This window comes from Xenopus laevis, chromosome 7L (assembly GCF_017654675.1).
Source record: "Xenopus laevis strain J_2021 chromosome 7L, Xenopus_laevis_v10.1, whole genome shotgun sequence".
NCBI lineage: Eukaryota > Metazoa > Chordata > Amphibia > Anura > Pipidae > Xenopus > Xenopus laevis.
Window position 1 is genome coordinate 110,051,453 of NC_054383.1, and position 21,363 is coordinate 110,072,815.

At 41.0% G+C, this 21,363-nt stretch overlaps 1 protein-coding gene and 1 long non-coding RNA gene across 4 annotated transcripts; one reads left to right on the forward strand and one right to left on the reverse strand.

Moving 5' to 3' along the window:
- Positions 1–123: 123 nt before the first annotated feature.
- tmc4.L (transmembrane channel like 4 L homeolog) lies at positions 124–20,721 on the reverse strand. Of its 3 annotated transcripts, XM_041569507.1 has the most exons (17): positions 16,315–16,673; positions 16,161–16,237; positions 15,372–15,594; positions 14,650–14,798; positions 14,349–14,510; positions 13,430–13,509; positions 12,505–12,650; positions 11,269–11,416; positions 10,530–10,703; positions 10,022–10,179; positions 8,569–8,695; positions 6,726–6,823; positions 5,922–6,105; positions 5,434–5,564; positions 3,619–3,774; positions 3,200–3,278; positions 124–1,111 (listed from the first exon to the last, which is right to left on the reverse strand). In XM_041569507.1, the coding sequence occupies exons 3-17, from the start codon at positions 15,482–15,484 to the stop codon at positions 1,070–1,072; spliced, it is 1,947 nt and encodes a 648-aa protein (XP_041425441.1). In that variant the 5' UTR covers positions 15,485–15,594; positions 16,161–16,237; positions 16,315–16,673; the 3' UTR covers positions 124–1,069. The 3 variants fall into 3 exon arrangements, with proteins under 3 accessions (XP_041425441.1, XP_018081750.1, XP_041425442.1); XM_018226261.2 differs by lacking the exons at positions 16,161–16,237; positions 16,315–16,673 and adding an exon at positions 20,354–20,721; XM_041569508.1 differs by lacking the exon at positions 16,161–16,237.
- On the forward strand, positions 16,807–18,411 carry LOC121395604. The gene is made up of 2 exons (XR_005962584.1): positions 16,807–17,534; positions 18,089–18,411. It is a non-coding gene; the product is annotated as an uncharacterized LOC121395604 (long non-coding RNA).
- Positions 20,722–21,363: the final 642 nt, after the last annotated feature.

Consider the following 21,363-nt stretch of genomic DNA (forward strand, 5'->3'; position numbering starts at 1 on the left):
AGCCTGGAGCAAATCTGACGGTAAGAATGGCCCAACATCACCACATTTAAAAATATTGAGTTTTAGTTCTTTGGATTATAAATATGATCATATAATTTCGGTGTAGAATTATAGAATCAGTCATGGTATGTATATTTATTTAAAAACATCCCAATTATATTTCATTTTAAGTGCTGTAATATTTGTAGGGATGCGGTTTGGGATTCAGCCAGGATCCAGCCTTTTTCAGCAGGATTCGGCCGAATTGAATCGGAATCCTAATTTGCATATGCAAATTAGGGACGGGGAGGAAAATCGCGTGACTTTTTGTCACAAAAGGAAGGAAAAAATGTTTTCCCCTTCCCATCCCTAATTTGCATATGCAAATAAGGATTTGGTTTGGTATTCGGCTGAATCTTTAGCGAAGGATTCGGGCGGGTTCAGCCGAATCCAAAATAGTGGATTCGGTGCATCCCTAAATATTTGTAATATACCTGTACACCTGCCATACTGATGCTTTTGTTTTTGAAATGTGTATTTTTCTTTATGGAATTATCTCCTACAACCACAATTAATATTCAATTGCGCAAACAGTTCCTCATTGCTCTTCCATACTAGTATTGTTTAGTGTCATGGAGAACGGAAGCTGTGAAAAGGGCGGGGATGTGGCTGGTCACTTTTACCGGCAATGCAAAATATACAGAAGGAGAACATAATAATCACCCTGCTGCCTGGATCCCCATTTCTGCTGCTTTGGTTCCCACTAGGGAGGCAGATGCACAGTTTGGGAATCAACGTGCAAGTGACTTTTATGGAGCAATGTTTATAAAAAGGATCTATGGGTGAAATCTGCACTGATTTGCCATGCAGCTTTCATGCACCAAACAATCCCCTAAATTCATCTCAGGGGGGACCCCAGAATCACAGTTACAGTTAACCAAAGCTGCAAGTTGAACATCACTGATGTATATATGGAAAATACATTTCTCTAACGATCCATAATCTGTATATAATTCTGTGCTGCTAATAATTGTATTTCCTCTATTTACAGCAAATACATAAGTACGACGGGTGAAGTCCAGAAGCTTCCTCAGTAAGTCACTTGTCTTAGGAACATCTTCCTGCTTCTTTCCTACAAAGTAAGAACATTATATGGAGTCACCCTGGGAACTAATAGGCTCTATAGAGGCATTAAAGGAGAACTAACCCCTAATAATGACTATGACTAAAAATGCCATATTTTATATACTGACCTTATTGCACCAGCCTAAAATTTCAGCTTCTCAACAGCAGCAATGGTACAGGACTTCAAACTTGTCACAGGGGGTCACCATCTTGGAAAGTGTCTGTGACACTCACATGCTCAGTGGGCTCTGAGCAGCTGTTGAGAAGCTAAGCTTAGGGGTCGTCACAAATTATCCAGCAGAAAATGAGGTTGGCCTGTAATATAAGCTGATGCTACAGGGCTGATTATTAAATTCTGATGCTAATTGCACTGGTTTCTGTGCTGCCATGTAGTAATTATCTATATTAATTACTAACCAGCCTTATATTGTGACAATTATATTCTATGACAGCAGCACAGAGTGAGTGCAGTAAATCAGCAGAAAAGAAGATGGGGAGCTACTGGGGCATCTTTGGAGACACAGATCTTTACCGCTAAAGGGCTGTGGTTGCCTTGGGCTGGTACAGAAGCCCAAAACATGAATTACAATTTACAACACTTCTAGTTACTTCTTTAGTTAGGCATTAGTTCTCCTTTAAAGTATAAAGACAAGCTGCTCAGGTTATGACATTCAATGATATACAGTACAGGTATGTTATCCGGAATGCTCAGGACCCAGGGTTTTCAAGATAATGGATCTTTCCGTAATTTGGATCTTCATACCTTAAGTCTACTAGAAAATCATGTAAACATTAAATAAACCCAAGAGGCTGGTTTGGATAAAATGGAGTCTTTGGGAGACAACATTTCCATAATTCTGAGCTTTCTGGATAACGGGTTCCAGATAACAGGTCCCATACCTGTATATTCCAAAGGGTTGAACTGTACATTTATAAAGTTCTATTTTTGCAGTTTTAGTAGACGGGAAATATATGTTGCAAGGGTTTCCTATTAATCACATGGGGGGTCAAGTGTGCAGGGTTGGGCAATAATATACTAAGAAGCACATTTATTAATGGAGAAGGAAAGGCTTGGTGCACTTGCGGCTGCCAAATGTTAGGCACCCCCAATGATTGTATTGACTTACCTGAAACCTGAAAACTGCACCGGCCCAGGGTTATACCAGTGAGAACCACAGATTGCTTTTCTTCCGCCTTCCGCTTTCTTTGCGCGGCTGCATATGCGAAGTAGAACAAAAAGCTGAACTTTAACTAAAAAGTCCGCTATTTTGTTCACCTATGCACGCGTTTGCCCCGGGAAATTTGAAGCAAAGAGAAACCGGAAACAGGATCGCTCCGTGGTGCTCACTGGTATAACCCCGGGCCGGTGCAGTTTGCCTTTCCTTCTGCTTTAAAGTAGAAGGAAACCCCCTGGGCGCAAAAACCCTCCCCTGTGTTGCTTCCCCTCCCTCCTCCCCCCTGGCCTACCTGTCCCGCTGCGGAGGTCCAGTCCACGGAGTTCACAGGCACCATCTTCTTCCACGCGATCTTCTTCCTGCTTTGACCGGCATTTTGGCGCATGCGCAGTAGGAGCATTTTGCCGGTACAGATCTACTGCGCATGCGCCAAAAGTCACAAAGTTTTCCGATTTCACTTCGTGACTTTTGGCGCATGCGCAGTAGATCCGTACCGGCGAAATGCTCCTGCTGCGCATGCGCTGGTCAAAACAGGAAGAAGGTCGCTTGGAAGAAGATGGCGTCGGTGAACTCTGTAGACTGGACCTGCGCAGAAGGGTAAGTAACAAGTTAGGGGCATTTGCCCAGTGGGACAGGTAGGCCAGGGGGGAGGAGGGAGGGGTTTTGCACCCAGGGGGTTTCCTTCTCCTTTAAGGGTCAATTTTCGAGTTCATGTGAGTTTTGAATTGAAAATTCTAATTTTCAATTTGACCCTTAAAGAATCTGCCCCTAAATGTTGAATCAAAGTTTAACTATCCCTTTAACTTCCACGATGGCTCACAAGAAAGCAGGAAACTGGTGAATGAAACAAAAACCATATATTTGTCATGATTAAAACAAAAGGCAATATGTTTTAATAAGATTGTATGTGCTCTGCTTACCATCTGTAGCTGATCCTTCAGGGTCTTCACCAGTTCCCCATATGAACTTGCCAGTGCAATGAGGTAGAACATTAAAATGCTTGTTCGATAAGAAGAGTGAGAAAGAAAATGTACATTAACATGACAGTTTTGAAACTGAGAGATAGAGAGGCTGATTTATAATTTGTTGTTATTCTATTACAAACAAGCATTACAGCACTAAACTGCTATAAAAGCCAATATTTGTAAGCCAACTGCATCAAATGGGTGTTAGTATCTAGCACTGCTGCTGAGCTCCACTGAGCACTAACAACATATTGTTGAAGAACTGACACAGGTATCTTCTTTAATAAATATCTAAGTTAAAGAACTTTACTGACTGTCAGTAGGTATACATCTGCCCCAGTTATTTTGTATTCAAAGCACCTGATCAAGCTTACCAGCACAAAAAGAACAAGGGCACAGCAAAAGCCTGTGATCCGATGAACAAAAAGAATTCTGCCGCAGTCTTGGGGAGGGTTTGGATGGTTATAGGAATTGTGTCCCAGATGTTGGTCTGTCCATTGAATGGCCCACAGGCTCTTGATGGTGTCATTCTATTAAGAAACAAAAACAATAGATCTCCTGTGTAATGCACATGGTTTATGACGATATGTTGTAAAACCTAGCAAGGATTTTACCTTGACTTTTCTCATAACAAACTAACCACAAGCAGCATCTCTTTACATTAACATAGACAAAATAATAGTGAAAATAAAACCATATGGTCATTCGTATTCCTAAACTGGTTTAAAATGGTTCAGGCTCCTGTGGGTTAGGGTTGCCACCTTTTCTGGAAAAAAATACCGGCCTTCCTATATATTTATCTTTTTTCCCAATTAATAACATTGGGATCAACCATCATTTTTACTGGCCAGGCCTGTAAAATACCGGCCGATGGCAACCCGCTGTGGGAGAAGTGGTTGTACACATAGGTTTAGTTCTAATTTTTCTATTAAGCTAGGGCCACACCATAAGGACGCAGGCCGAGAATCCGCTCCCCTGCTATTCCTCTGCTGTTGCTCTGTCTGCACCCAGAAACATTACCTCCGCTTGGGTGCAGGCAGACATAGTGGATTTCTGCACTAAAACACAAATTTTTCATTTTTAGCCAAAATCCACAATGTCTGCCTACAACCCAAACGGAGGTAATGTTTCTGGGTGCAAGCAGAGGACCAGCACGGAAGCAGATTCTTGGACTGCGTTCTCTGAAGGCCGAGATCTGTATGGTGTGACCCTAGCCATATTGAGCATTTTTCTTAGGCACCTAGAGATATCTCATCTCGTTATTCAAACTTTTGTTTTCAATTATTATATTTTAGTAACCTTTATGTTTTCTGTATAACCTTATTCTTTAGTAACCCAAATGTTAAGCCATCTTTTCAGTCTCTTTTAATGGCTACATCTGTTTTATTAGGGACCACACAGAAAAGGGGCTGCAAGAGAAGAAAAAATGCAATTTGCGGTTTATGAAGGGGCAGGGCTTGTGCATGGAGTGCAGATCGTGGGCTCTGTTTTCTCATATTTGGCATAACTGCATGTAACAGGGTAATTTTTTTCCCACTGAGGCCCCGTTCTTGTAAGTATGCAATCCATTTTCCAGAATCCCATTATCTAGAAAGCTCTGAAGACAAGAAGGCCAGCTCACCTAGACTCCATTTTAATTAAATAATTAAAACTTTTTTAAAATAAGAAAATGGAGCCTTACTGGAGTATTGGGTTTAATTAATGTGTAAATTATTTTAGTAGACTTAAGGTATAGAGATGTAAATTACAGAAAGATCCCTTATCTGGAAAAGCCCCAGGTCCCCAATCATTCTGGATAACAGATCCCATACCTGTAGTCTGTACAGTGTTCCTTCCAGGTGACCAGTGAATTAATAACTGTGGCCCCCAGGGTGTGGCCAATAAGATATGTCACAGGGTAAATCTGAGCTTTTTAAGAGTCAAATTGTAATCTCATATTGAGCAATTTTATGGCTGCGAAGTATTATGTGGATATTTGTTGTGGCGCCTAATTAAGTAAACGTAATGGCATTAAGGAAATGACATCTAGATATGTGCAACTCGTATAAACTTGCAGTCACCTGATATATCACTTTGTCATTAACCAATAACCAGTGCCAGAGCAATGCTGAAATGTTGGCCTTTTATCAGTGAAACAATACACTTATAGACTAGTTAGGTTTCTCTTATCATACAATGAATATACTTACGCAAATATGCTGTACAGGACTGGCACCCACGATATTGCGAGGCCCAGGAGCAGAACCAACATGAAGAAAAAGTTGGCACTCGACGCTCGGAATGTTCGATCAGCAGGGCGACAGTTGGTAAAAAGCGTCAGCTGGAAATGTTGATTAACATAAAAATGTTAAAAGTGCATGTTGGGGGTTAAGAGTGAATAGGTGAGTTTTCATGTTCACATGGTAGGCAATAATGACATATTATTTCAGTAGGGGGTCCCCTGATGTCTAACAATAAATACCAAAACATAATATCCCTCCTTTCTGATATTTGAGAGTGTAATTATCAGTAAGTCATAATATACAATTATTATCAGTGGAGGGCAGGATTTTCACTAGAGAAAATAACATTGCATATGATAACTGAGAACTTGAAAGAGAAGAGTTTAATGCCCTGTCTGCACTTAATAAAAATAAATCTGAGGCCATGCTGAAAGTACAGTAGAATATATATGTACCCTCTTCATGTAGAAGATGATGAAATATTTAACAGTGTTGAGAAGGGGAAGTAGAGGGCAGAAGAAGGTTCCAATCCAGCAGACAGTCTGCCCATAAACAATGTCCAGCACGTTCTGGGGCACCAGGAACTCCTGCTGGCCCCAGAACTGAATGGGTTTGCACGAGCAATGGTCAACCATCATTCTGTAATGAAGTGGAGAAAAGGGCATGTTAATCCCAAAGGAACCCAGACAGTACAGATGACTGCAATATATCTTTAGTGCTTTGGCAAAAAAAAAAAAAAAAAACATTCTAGTTTATGAATTAATCTATTCATGAGGATTTGTAAATGTACATTTATTCTATTGGAATATGCAACATGATATCTCTGAATTGGAAGCAAAACATGCCTAAAATAAGGAGTGCCTCATGTAAAATTATTATTATTACTGGCCCCACCAGGGCTGACGAACCCTGTTGTGCTACTTTGCATTTCTTAGACTGCTAAAAAGATGGTGTATTTGTGCGACTCTCTGGTAGGTCTGTTTGGGAGAGGGTGAGGGTCATGGAGTTGTCAGTAGGCTTTAGTTCTTATTTAAGTTAGGGAACATATATAGTAAAGCATGAACATGTGCAAACAGCACATTCTTTAGTCTTGGGTTTGTTATTATGTGAGGGCTGAAGAATTGGGGAAAATAGAGGCCAAGTTTTGGGAAGTGGGTAGATGTTAACATGGCAGCAACTGCTTGGTCATCCCTAATAAAACAGCTATACTTAGTGTTTTTACAATTAATAAAGTATGCCAAGGTACAAATGCTTCTTACTTTCTGGGAAAGTCCACCAGCAGAATGACCACAAGAACAGTCAGAAAGTCAAATATCAGCAGCTTGTACATCTCCTGCCCCACACGTGTCTCCCAGCACTGGAAGACAAATACAGTATATAGTATTGCAAAGGCATGGAACTATGGAGACATGATGAGGCACTAGGTGCTAATGTGCAGGATCCCAGGCCATTCCATACCAAACAGACTCTGCTTTCAATAACAATTACATTCACAAGTACTTTATTATTGAAACCATAGCTATTTTCCTTCCCCTTAAAGGACAAAGAAAGTTAAAATGAAAGAAATAGGCTAGAAATGTTGTACATTATGTTTTGGGATTATGTACCAGCCCAAGGCAACCACGGCCCTTTAGCAGTAAAGATCTGTGTCTCCAAAGATGCCCCAGTAGCTCCTCATCTTCTTTTCTGCCGATTCACTGCACATGCTCTGTGCTGCTGTCACTTACTGAGCTTAGGGACCAATTCAAAATATACAGTAAGGATAGAAAATAAATGACACAATATAAGGCTGATTAGTAATTAATACAGATAACAGCACAAAAACCAGTGCAACTAGCATCAGAATTTAATAATCATCCTTGTAGCATCAGCTTTTATTACAGACTAACCTCATTTTCTCCTTGATAATTTGCAACGACCCCTAAGCTTAGCTTCTCAACAGCTGCTCAGAGCCCACTGAGCATGTGAGTGTCACAGACACTTTCCAAGATGGTGACCCCCTGTGACAAGTTTGAAGTCCTGGATCATTGCTGCTATTGACAAGCTGAAACTTTAGGCTGGTGCAATAAGTTCAGCATATAAAACATGGCATTTTTAGGTCTATTAATTTTTAGGGTTTAGTTCTCCTTTAAAGAACCCAATGAAAATATGTGTTGCTTTCCCTTTGCAAAGTGTTACACAGCTCTGGTAAAGATGCAACACTGCTGTAAATGTTGCTGCTACTGAGTAAATATAAGGTTCTGCTGTGCCATTGGTATAATACTTAGTCTAACAACCTCCAGTGCCCTGAGCAAGCACACCATTCTTCTCAACTAATGGAAGGCTCAGAATGTTGGGGCAAGGGGTATAACCTGTGTCCTACCTGATTTAGGGCTAGTCCACATGAGGAGATCTGGGGAGATTTTATCGCATGGCGACTAATCGCCTTGTCTTTTGAGCGACTATCTTCCCGAACTGCCTCAGCGTTTTTCCCCATAGGCTACAGTGAAAAGTCGCCTGTGCGAATGCAAACACGGCGATGCGTTTTCAATAGTCACCCAAAGGTGCCTCAGGCAGTTCGGGGAGATAGTCGATCAAAAGACGAGGCAATTAGTCGCCAGGCGACAAAATCTCCCCGAAACTCCTCGTGTGGCCTTACCCTTAATAAAAGAAATACAAGAATTTGCTAATTGACTCTGGTAGTAATAAAAAAAAATAAAGGTGGCCATAGACGCAAAGATCCGCTCGTTTGGCAACATCGCCAAACGAGCAGATCTTTCCCCGATATGCCATTAACGAGCATGGCTATATCGGGGGTAATCTGATTGTTCGGACCAAAGATGTCGGCACACGCCACACATTATCCGAAAATCGTACGAATCCTCGATTTGTACGATAGGATCTGTGTGTCTATGGCCACCTTTAGCCTGACCAGGTACAGTAACACATAGCACCCAATCAGCAGGTAGAATTTACTGACCATCCATTTAAATGCAAACATAAATCACAAATTGCTATGGTTTACTGCAATTGTGCAAACTTAGTGCATTTTATTACATACAGTATATGGGGGCTGAGCCCACAACAGCAATCATGCAACTAGTTTAATAGCTCTTTTCTTACTTTGTACTCGTCAATGTTGTACCCACAGGTCACGCATTTAGCATCGTGAGGTTTTCCACTGCACGTGATCTTGTCCCAGAGAGAATAGAGCAACATGCCCAGGCTGGTCAGGCGAAGGAATACACACCTGCAATGAGAGGAGCCCCACAATAGCAGGTAACAAAACTTGGTTCCTAGGTAGTAATGAGAAAGTGCTGCCTCTGCATTTATTGTATTTAGAGTGACTCCGAGTTGGCGCTGGTACTGAACACAGTGGATTAAGTGGGCATTAAGTATTTGCAGGGAATGGCTCCACGCTAGAGGCTACGGTTAATACACAAAAACTTTGGCATTCCCATGTGTTCACCCATGTGTTCACCCATGTCTACATGGGCTGTTATATCATGACTGTCCTCAGAATTAAATGGTCCTCAGAATAAAGCTTTCGTTTTTGCTTGGAAACAACTGTTTAAAGCAGTGTTATTTGGGCGGGGGGAAGGCAAGTAGGTTCTTCAAATTTCAATTAAAGATAAAACATATTGGCATAATCCATATCCTGTTGCATATGTGACTTCCTTTTTCGTTTAAAATGATTTTTTATTGTTTTTCCAAGTTAAACAAGCAGAAACTTTGACAAAAGATGAAGGCCGAACAGTGAAGCTCATTCAGTTATAAAACAGTAGATGGAGCCATCTTGATTGTTCAAGAGATTAAGACACATGGGTTACACCAATCATACAACCAAACTACTAAACTACCTAACCTTAAAGTGTGACTTCCTTTTTAGCATACAACATAAATGTGGCCTTGCTTTATGGCAAGGAGGCACCCAAGACACTGCAGGATAAATCACTATTGATCTGAATGGCTGATTAAAGTTTACTGTACTGCAGTTTGGAAATGCTTGCGGCTGATTTAACAGTGAAAGAGATGAGAAAGCTAAACTGGGACAGAATTAAACGATTGTGTTGGACAATGCTTGTAATACATTGATGGGCAAACCAAATTGTCTGCACAGCACTGCAGAGCAACGTGAATACTGTCATTCATTTTGCAGCATAAAAGAAACTGTAAGTCTAAGCAACTTCCCTGTATATATTTACTAAGAATGTTGTACTACATTTAGTTTTCAGTTAAAGTTATTTGTAAATGTAATTGCTGCATTTGTTTAATGCTGTTTTAATTGTTTCAGGCGCCAAAAGCAGCAGTGCGGACAATATAAACTCAACTGCTTTCCGTGCCAATTCCATTTACAGATACTTTTAAAGCCATTAATTATTTTCAGTGGAAAGTTGGTTAGAATAACATTTTCTTTCATTATGAAAAAAAATGGTTTTGGGTTGAAATTAATCTTTAATTGGGTTTTAGTGTCTGATTATGTGAGGAAACTGTGGCACAGGCTCTTTATGCCCAGTGTCAGCGCTGGAGCAATGTATTCTGAGCATTCGGTGCCATGCAGTGAGCTTCTACTTACCTTACTAGTGTGAGCCTGATCTCCCAGTTGAGTGTGTACTTCTCCCATAGGATAATGATCCCAAAGACAATGGGGAGGAAGAAGTTAGCGGCTGTGATGGTAATGGAGGGAAGGTAACCAACCAGTAACTCCAGGATAAAGTTCCCTTTGACCGAACTCTAAAACAACAAGAAATAACTGTTATTACTAATAGGACCCCTACCCCCAACACTGTTCCAAAATGTATTGCAGGTCTATCCAGCTAATGCAACTTCTGTACTGTTTTAGCTTCTCTCTTATTTAAATGCCAGGGCCTATATTGAATCCCAGTCTGGGCCTAATGACAGATAGTTGCTGCCTTCCCCATATTCCCAGTATACCGATGGTTCCACCAGTGTGTATTATAAATAAATGTAAAAGGAAGATGGCTGGTATGGTGGCATAGTTTGCACCTACTACCATGGAAACCAAAGTTCCTTGTCCCCACACTGCCTGGATTTATATCTTTGGAAGCCTCTTTTGGATTTACATTTATGAGCAGCTCTTGGGAGTTGACAGTAGACAGGTAGATGCAGTAGAAAGCTGCTCCTGTGAGACAGATCACAACCAGGTTGAGGAAGACCCGCAAAGAATAGATGGCGGCGAGCTGAGATGTTGTGCGCTCGGCATGCTTGCGCCTCATGTTTTCCTCTTCCAAATCCATCTGTGGAAATCAGGGATAAATCAGTATTCACAACTAAGCTCAGATTTGTTTGTCATGATTTAAGGGTCAAAGCTTTACATTTTCAGTTCATTCATTTGTCTTTACTATGGGACTAGTGATAAACAGCAGTTACTGTATTGTGAGCTGCATATTTATTTAATGGGTCCTAAGAGGGTAGTGCAGCCCAGGCAAGTTGGGGGCCTGGAGATGTTGAAGTTCCAACCTTTGTTCAGGCCCCCATTAGCTCAATTAATGGGTACAGTGTATCAGTCATTAAGCCATAGTTTCAAGAATATGTAGGACAACAAATACATTTTCACCCCAAATCTTACCCTAACTGCCCTGCAAACTGGGCTTCGTAGTATATCAAGGAGAGCAAATACCCTAACTGATCTTCAGATTGAGCCCCCCTGCCACAACAGTTTATCTAGGGGAAGCCAGTAGGACACCTGGTCCTAAAGTCCCATATAATTTGGAGTGACATTCCACTAGAGGAGGGTGCAGCAAAGACAAATGAGCATGAATGATCCCATGAGCACCGTTCCCGCTTCCGTTCCATACTGACCTGCAGCTCATACCGGATGCTCTTTTGTTTCAGTTTTATAATCCTGGGGTCCTTAATGCAAAAATCCCAACCCACAAATATTTTGCTGGTGTAGTTGCTTAGCTCTGTGTTCTCGGTCAACAGGCTTTGCTTAAATCCCTTGACAGATCTAGGAGAGAGACAAGTGTTTTTATACAATACAGGCCTCATTAAGGTCCAGTAATTTCTAGCTACATCGTAGTTAATTGCATAACTGCACTAAAACCAGGGCAGTTTGTAACATTTATAATTGCTAATTAGCTATGCAGTATGATGATTTAATACACATTTTGGGTGGGCAATATGTCGACCATAGTTCATAAATCAAACATTGGCATTTTTTTTTAATAAAGTGCTACCACGACATGCATTTCTTTTCTACTTTCACACCACTTTCCCTGAACAATAGGGTGTGTGGGTAAAGGTTTTGCTAAAGTTAGACATGGAGAAATGCTGCCTGCACTGAAACCAAGCTTTTCCTTTTGCCACTGGTGTCTGATGGTATAGAGGATAATTTGGGCTTAAATGTTCTATTAAACATTTTTACCATCATTTTGTTAAAAAATGCATCATTGGTCCATAAGAGTTTGAAATATGTGTATATGATATATCTTCCTGGAGTAATTTCCTATTGTGCTTTATTGTAGTGTTACATTAGGACCATGGTTATTGGACTTTTTTTATGGTTTAAGAACCCTTGGAGGACTGTTTTTGTTCAGGGGCCTCCTTAGCGCAACAAGGTTACGGGAAAACATTGCTTGATTAGTCATTCATCAGTGATATTTAGGGCAGCAAGTATTCAGCTCTAAATCTTAACTGACGTTGTGATGGGCTTTCAGGGCAGGTCTGGACTGGGAGTCCACTCCACAATGACTGTCTATCGCAACCAGGTCCGGACTGAGAATTAAAATAGGCCCTGCCATTTCAGGTACACAGAGGCCCAAGCAGCCCCCACCAGCCCACTAAATACTGACTTTCTATTGTACCTTATAGCAGCCCCTCTGGCATTTGCCATAACCCACAGATTGCCAGTCGGGCCTGATGGCAACTTACAGCAGCCCCTCTGGCATTTGCCAGAACTCACAGATTGCCAGTCCGGGCCTGTTTCAGGGATAATCTAAAGTAGCAAACAGGCCCCCATATTTTACCCTAGGTGAGCCCCCCAACTTGGTACTAGTGGAAGTGAATGTCCTTTCAGGGGCACCCCTTTCCCCTTACCTGACTACGATCCACACCAAGCTGAGTAGAAAATAAAACAGAGTAGTAGTGAGATATGCCAGGGGTAAGTTGTAGTAAAATGCAGCCAGTATTACTAGCGTATTCTTGTAGAAACCATAGAACATATAGGTGAGCTCCATGAAACCCTGCAGAAGAGAATTATACATAACATCAGTTTACTAATATCATTTTCATTATCTGAGATGAAACTGACACAAAGAAAATGGCACAAAAAGACTTTGCGGTTTGTAAATTATCTAAAAACAGCCCCCAGGCAGTACACTAGACAAAGTCCTGCCCTCTGACACTATAAAGAACCATCCCCTAACGAACTGTAGGAAGACCTACCAAAAAAGGCCTGAAGAACAGAAAGAAGGCACTATAGCAAAAAAGGCATGCAACCCAACACTCTGAAAATCAGAAAGAGGATTCCAGACCAAAAGAAGACCTTCATTCTATTCTCTGAAGAAGAGAAAGAAGATTATACTAAAATAAGATCTTTAAATAATAGAACTACCAAAAAAATGCCCTCTGTCACTTTGGGGAAAAGCCATTGTACCAAAAAATATGTGCATGTCTCCATGCAGTTCATGTTTTATATGGCCTGTCAAACACAGTACAAATCCAACTGCACAGAACATTCCTCCTTAATATATTTGTATTTAGGAACACTACTGATACACACATTTCCATACATACACCTACATGTCAGTGTTTGTACACAAGCCTTCCATTGACAAGTAAGGATATTCTGAGAGGTTTAGTAGTCAACCTCTAGAAGAACATCACTGTTTCTTCACTACAGGAAGGAGATTAAAAAAAAACAAGTTGGAAAGTTTTTGGTCAAGGAAGTAAACCCTGTGTTGCAAGTGGAACATTAACTTTGAGTTATCTAGGTGCAAGTTACTGATTAATAAGTGCATACCGTTCCCATCAGGATGTCCATGATGAAGGTGTAATATCTCTCGAGCCCTTGTGGGTTTGGACTGTATTTCAGACACAATCCTGACAAAAGAGGGAGTGTAAAGGACAAAGTTGTAATGAAATTATTAATGTCAAACTGTGGGTCTTGGAATGGTAACATGTGGTCATTTTTGGTCTGCTGAACCACTCATAATAAATGCTCTCAAGCTTCCCTAAAAGTCCAGCCTTTGGTCAGTGCCCCCTTAGTGCATAAGAAGATTACTTCTACAGGTACTTCTGGTGTATCAGCCACTCAGCCACTATCCCAAGAATATCTAGGTCAGCAAATAAGTGTTTGTCTCAGATTCTAACTGACCTTCAATAAGAGTTTTGCCCATATCTCCCCCCAACTAACCTTCAGACTGGGCGGCCACAGCTCAAGGGGGCACCAGTCCCACAGTTTGGGTACCACTGATTTCCATCATCAATATAACACCTTACACCACCTGATCCCCTGATTTAAAAAGCTGATATGTTTATATTCTCTATTCTAATGTCTTAATGGAAATATTTCAGCGTGAGAAAGGGGTGAGGTCTTCAGTCAGAAGGATACAATAGATCTTTGAGTGGGTAGATACATTGAACTCAGAGGAAATATCCACATTATGACCTGTAGTTATTGTAAAGAGAAATCTACACAATTCCTGTAGTTCTCAAACCAAGTAAGTCAGCAGTATTTATAGGCGAAGAGAGAGGGGACATTGTCCTCTAACTATTGTGTAGTAGCCCCTTGTACCCATAGCTAGCACTTACATGAATGATGTAGATATGCAACAGCTCTAGTACAGCAAGTCTGAAAATGATGGATGCTGAGGTTAGGCACTGAACAACCACAGCTAAAAAAAATCCCTCGAAAACAGCATTTTGTGTCATGGACTTACCGGTTGTGTTGGAACTTTGTGATGTCTGGACCACATTCAGCTCTTGGACAACAATGTTGGGAATTACGATAAATCCTCCAATCAAGAGAAATGTCACAAAGTTCATCAAGATCAGGAATCGAAGGAAAGTGAAGTAGGAGGCGATCCCTGTGCCAAAGTTCCCTGCAGAACAGTGTTAGGGTTTAACAACTCATATACAGTGCGAGGTTACATTCTAATACATGGCTTCTTCTGCAACTGGTGCTAGAGCCACATGTTTACATTCTGCCATGTTTTTTTTTTTAATTTGAGACTAACTTGCCTCCTATGGTATTGATTGTTCTCCTCCATAACACCAGGAACTGTAGGGACTCAGATGCTTTGCTTTGGAACTGCCGGAAGGATCGTTTGTAATCCCGACTCCATGTCTCCCAGGTGTTTTTCTTTGCACCCTGCTTCTCCTGTTTTATCCTGTAAAGAGTAAGAAACTAGAAGTAGAAACAGAAGGTCTTGTGCTGTACATGATTGTCATATCCATATGCACAGCAAAGACCAGCCCCAACAACATTACTGGTGACACCTTTCTAAACTTTTCAAACCCCCTTTAATGCACGCAGAAGATATAACTAAGCTAGTACTGGCTTTAACAAAAGACCATTGAAGACCCTATATTGGAGATCTCCAACCAGTGACTTGTGAGTAACATGTTGCTCACCAACCCCAGTAACCTCAAAGCAGGTGCTTATTTTTTAATTCCTGGCTTGGAGGCAAGTTTTGGTTGAATAAAAACCCAGGTGTACTGTCAATCACAGCTTTTTTTGGCACCCCCAGGAACTTTATTTTACATTTGAATGTGGCTTATGGGTACAAAAGTTTGGGGACCCCTGCTCTATATATTGTTTCAGGGGATTTCCAAGGTTCAGAACGTGCAAAGGTTGTGGACCTCATGGATGTAAATTCTCTATTGGCTTCTGCAGGACCTTCTTAGACCTTTTGCAAACATTTTCCAAATGAAACACTTGTACTGTCGTGAGGATATTTTACCTTATTTCCCTTTTCCTTTGCATCGAGAAGCAAAACTCTTTCACGGGTTTGTCCTCATCCTCATCTTGCAGATCTGTATCTGACCAGGGCTGGAATGACCTGCTCTGCTGCATGGGCTGAATGTCTGTTGCCCCCCACTGAGACTCACTGCCGCGGTGGCGGAGTCCGTTTTTGGGGGAGAATTCATTTGCAACTGGGGATTCAGAGGTTTTCCAGAGCACCCCTGCCAAAGAAGCAAAATTAGCAAAAAAATTCATTTAGTAGAGATATTTGTGTACCTAATTATGATGGCAAAAGTGCTGTGTGTGCAGTGTTTTTGCCCAAAATGTTGAACTGCAACAAATTATGTCTTTCTCTAGGAGCAAGCGATGCATAAAATCTGCACCCAGTAGTAAATTGCTAGCAAAGTGCCTGTGTCTTGCACTTGAATGTAAATGGTTGTCACTATGGTTTAGGCAGGTAAAAACTACAATATTGATTGATGTAGAGTGGCTTGGTGCAAATGTAAACTCTAAGACTTTCAATTAAATTTCAGTATGATGTAGCGAGTGATATTTTGAGACAAATAACAATTGATTTTCATTTTTTATTATTTGTCATTTAGCTTTTTATTCAGCAGCTCTACTGTTTCAGCAATCTGGTTGCTAGGGTTCAAATTAGTAATTCAAATGTGGTAGGGTGCGCTGAGGCAGCAGTGCATCTGTCCCAAAAACCTGAAAGAAAAAAGGATCTGATAGTGCAGCAAGCCTGTGAAGGTAAAATGTACTGTTTTACAGAAAAACTACTCACAATATTCTTGTGATAGTTATGCCAATCAGGTGTTCTCATACAGCAAAAACGAGGCAAGTCTCCTTTTCGAATAGTACCTACAGGGAAAAAACCTCGGATAGTGCAATAAGGTAAGTAAGAATGTGTGGGACTGCAATGTACAGTCCACGCTTACCCCTTAAACTTGTAAGATAGGAGTAAATGAGTAGTGATGATCCGATCGTCCGGGATCTGCCTGTGTGTAGGTATATATTCAGAAGCGCTGGGGAAACACCGGTTAACCCTCCGTAGGACTAACAGCGCTGAATCAGAAAGGTTGCGCCGAGGTGCCGGATGGAACTCCGATTGGCTCTCCACTGGGCTTCACTGAAACGGCTGCACTGAATTAGGAGCGGACCCTCTGGACACTCGGATCGGTAAGGCCGGTGGTAATCCTCTGGACTGGCTGCACTGCATCCAATTCGGAATCGCTGAACAACAGAAACAGCGCCACCGGTGGGATTCTCCAGTCAATGGCCGCCTCCTCTAGCGCAATAGGTAAGCGCTTCAGCGTGGCTTCTTGTAAGACGTAATTTCTTTAACAGGTTCTGCATACACTATCGATTGTATGGAATATAGGGACAAAATGTACGATGCCAAATAATTTAAATATATTAAGAAGTCTTTATTTTGACAAAGTTACAGCCCAACCTTTGCCCCTGAGGAAGTATTAACAATACGAAACGCGTTGGGCTGTAACTTTGTCAAAATAAAGACTTCTTAATATATTTAAATTATTTGGCATCGTACATTTTGTCCCTATATTCCATACAATCGATAGTGTATGCAGAACCTGTTAAAGAAATTACGTCTTACAAGAAGCCACGCTGAAGCGCTTACCTATTGCGCTAGAGGAGGCGGCCATTGACTGGAGAATCCCACCGGTGGCGCTGTTTCTGTTGTTCAGCGATTCCGAATTGGATGCAGTGCAGCCAGTCCAGAGGATTACCACCGGCCTTACCGATCCGAGTGTCCAGAGGGTCCGCTCCTAATTCAGTGCAGCCGTTTCAGTGAAGCCCAGTGGAGAGCCAATCGGAGTTCCATCCGGCACCTCGGCGCAACCTTTCTGATTCAGCGCTGTTAGTCCTACGGAGGGTTAACCGGTGTTTCCCCAGCGCTTCTGAATATATACCTACACACAGGCAGATCCCGGACGATCGGATCATCACTACTCATTTACTCCTATCTTACAAGTTTAAGGGGTAAGCGTGGACTGTACATTGCAGTCCCACACATTCTTACTTACCTTATTGCACTATCCGAGGTTTTTTCCCTGTAGGTACTATTCGAAAAGGAGACTTGCCTCGTTTTTGCTGTATGAGAACACCTGATTGGCATAACTATCACAAGAATATTGTGAGTAGTTTTTCTGTAAAACAGTACATTTTACCTTCACAGGCTTGCTGCACTATCAGATCCTTTTTTCTTTCAGGTTTTTGGGACAGATGCACTGCTGCCTCAGCGCACCCTACCACATTTGAATTACAGATCATACAAGTGGATTAGTGGATCCACATACCAGGGGTGCAGCGTAGTTAGGTCTAGAAGCGCGGTCTTTTCAATTTTCACTTGCAATAGGGTTCAAATTACCCAAGCAACCATGCATTGATTTGAATAAGAAACGGAAATATGAATAGGAGAGGCCTGAATGGAAATATGAGTAATACAAAGTAGCAATAACAATACATGTTTAGCCTTACAGAGCATTGTTTTTAGATGACCCCCATTTGAGCTGGAAAGTTTCAGAAGAAGGCAAATCATTCAGAAACTATAAAAAGAAAAAATGAAGGCCAATTGAAAAGTTGCTTCGAATTAGCTATTCTATAACCTACTAAAAACTAGCTTAAGATGAACCCCTTTAAATTTGAATTATTATTATTATTAATTTTTGCATCTCATCCTTTTATCAGGACTCTGGGTGTCAGTGACAGCTGCACGGATCAAGTTCTGTCCCCTGAAGCTGCTGTTTGGTTTAGCCCGGGGGGCTGCACAGTACAGTCCCATGAAATTCATAGGAGCTTCAGCCACAGGAGTCAGACTAGTAAATGTTGTGGGGACGGGATAATAAATGACAAATGAAGGTGTAATGGTCATAAGTAATGAGATACCAGGAAATAAGATGAATTAAAGTCTCCATTTCCTGTATGCAGAGGAGGCGTGTACTTGCCACAGCCGCAGTGAGGACATTTACTGTAAATTTTAATAAACACAACCACAGCGTTTTTGCTATTGAGCAGTGCTCTCCTCATTCTTTAATTTTTGACATTTACTGTAAATGTAACTCTGGGGTGGGGGATTTGTGTATTTTGCGCACATCTAATAATAAGAATATATTATATAAGGATGTATAAGATGCTGTAATACAGTATATATCTGCAGTGTTACAGGCTGTGCAACGACATGATCTTGCTTACTTTATAATAGGCAGGGCTGCAGGAAAGTCAATAAATTACAGAGACATATAGAATTAATGAAAAACCTTAATTTTGTAGGCAATTATGAATAATATATGGTGTTGCTTTTACATGGTGATAAAAATTAATATTATCTTTAAAAATCCAGTTAATCCAGTTGCCGTCGGCTGTACTGTTTTAGTAGTCAGAACCAGCAGTGAAGAGAATGTAAGGGCAGAGACACAGGTGAAGATTCGGGGAGATTTATTTGCCCCGGTGACAAATCGCCTCTTCTTCGGACGACTAATCTCCCCGAACTGCCTTTTTGCTGGATAGAATCTAAATTGCAGGCGGGATGGCACTCGGAGCACTTTGTTTTCCGAAGTCGCAGGAAACTTCGGGAAATAACAACGTTGAAACCACAGAAAATGTTCAACGCATGAAAGTTGCTTAGCATTGAATGTTTCATTATGCAAAAAAAAAAAAATATTTTGGATGGACCCCCCCTTTAGGGTGAAGACACACAGAGCTACTAGCAGCAGCTACTTGTTACAGCTACAAAATACCCTGTCATAGACAATACTGAGAATTGCCGCTGCTGAGGCACACCTAGGGGCACATTTACAAAAACTCAAAAAAATCTAATTTTTTTCTGAAAACAAATCCGAGCAAACTCCCTTCCACGATTTTAACTCATTTATCAATCATTTTTCTTGAAAAAATAGGAGGGAGAAAATGTCACGGCAAAATCGAGCATCAATTTGAATCAAACGATTGACGCTGATTTTTTTTAGAGTTTTCATTGCGAAATCGTTTTTAGATTATCGCCCAAAAACCCTGAGTTTTTTGGATTATCCGGAGCATATGACGATGTCAAGAAACAAATTCAGGGACATCTACCATTGACTTGTACATGACCTCGACACATTTGAGATGCAGTATTTTCCGAGTTTAGCAGCTTTTGGATACAACAAATCTCTAAAAATCGGAGGGTTTTTTTCCATGAAAATTGGAGTTTTCCCCCTAAAAACCTCAACCATAAAAAATCACGGTTTGATAAATGAGCCCCATAGTGTCTTAGCAAAGCCATTTATCACTATTGTCTATTTTGTAGCCGTGACAAGTAGCTGATACTAGTAGCTCTTTGTGTCTTCACCCTTAATGTTTGACGTTTATAAGCAAGGTTCTTTAAAATGCTATTCTGCGAAAAATATGAAATTCATATTTTAGGGCAAAATTAACAATACAAATGTATCGACTTTTCTACTAAATGTTTATATGTCCCCCCCATTCCCTAACTGTACGATGCTACAGAATAGCGTGGTGTTTCCCCGAATATAGTACAGGTATGGGATCCATTATCCAGAAACCCATTATCCAGAATTACGGGAAGGCCTTCTCCCATAGACTCCCATTTTATCCAAATTTTTAAAAATGATTTCCCTTTTCTCTGTAATAATAAAACAGTGCCTTGTACTTGATCCCAACTAAGATAGAATTAAACCAGACTATTGGGTTTATTTAATGTTTACATGATTTTCTAGTAGACTTACGGTATGAAGATTCTAATTATGGAAACCATTATCCAGGAACCCCAGATCCTGAACATGTGGATAACAAGTCCCATACCTGTAGAAAGACTGCCCGGCCTTCACTAGTTGAACCTCCATATTTAGCGCAACAACAGCCGGACTTTAATCTTGTCCATTAACACATTTTTCTTTTACACAATAAACAATCACCCCTTTCTAGCTAGCGAGCCCTTAATAAACAACCCCTTACCTGTACCCAGTGGGTGTATGTCCTCATCTGTGATGCCATCTTCAGCATAATACATGGTAATAACAAGCTAAATCCCTTTCCCCCCTGGGTCGGTAGAAGTGTCACCAGCAAACCATACGAATCTCTAAACAAGGAAGTTGATCCCCTGTTGGGGAACGTCTGTCATTGTAAAAGTGTTCAGCGATTTGTTCCTGCTATTTACTGTGATTGTAAAACCCTAAGGAGTGGCTCTTGAGTCAAACCCATTGCCCAGAAGCCAAGACAACATTTATAAACAGACAAGTGCTAATAAAGGACTGAGAAGAGATTGACAGTGGGCGGGAACCACCCAAACAAAGGCAAAGAATGTAAAGAGAGCGGCATGTGTGAAACCGCACACCTCTAAAATCATCCACAGAACTTCATTTTATACCAGCCTTTTCCTCAAGAGTAGCACAGCTCCATTGGCTTATATATATATATATAGGTCCGGGATCCATTATCCTGAAACCTGTTATCCAGGAAGCTCCAAATTACAGGAAGATTGTCTCCCATAGACCCTTTTTTCCAAATAATAATTTTTCTTTTCCTGGTATCCCGGTGGAATAGAGACAAGAACCAAGGCTCACTTCATAATGGTCTAGAAAGCATCAAGCGATACTGGCGGAGAGCAAATGTTTGCACTAAGGTTAATAAGTATCTGCTTTATAGATCCGTTTCTGTTGTATTCTATTCATTATCATTTAAAGAGATACTGACACCAAAATTTAAACCCTTTTTTTTACGTCTATCATAATATCGCCCTTGAAATCTACTTATAACTTTGCCATAAAGTGTTTGCACAATGCTTTTACATTACCTGTCTGATGCCCCATGTTCCTGTATGAGGGGGCTGCCATATTTGTGCAGCAGGAGTCCGTTAGCATTAGAATCTCTAACTGACGGGCTGAGATGGGACAGTCAGGTTGGCAAATACAGTCAGGTTTAGGAACTTCAACTAACAATTACTTACAAAGTCAGCCCTCTCAGCA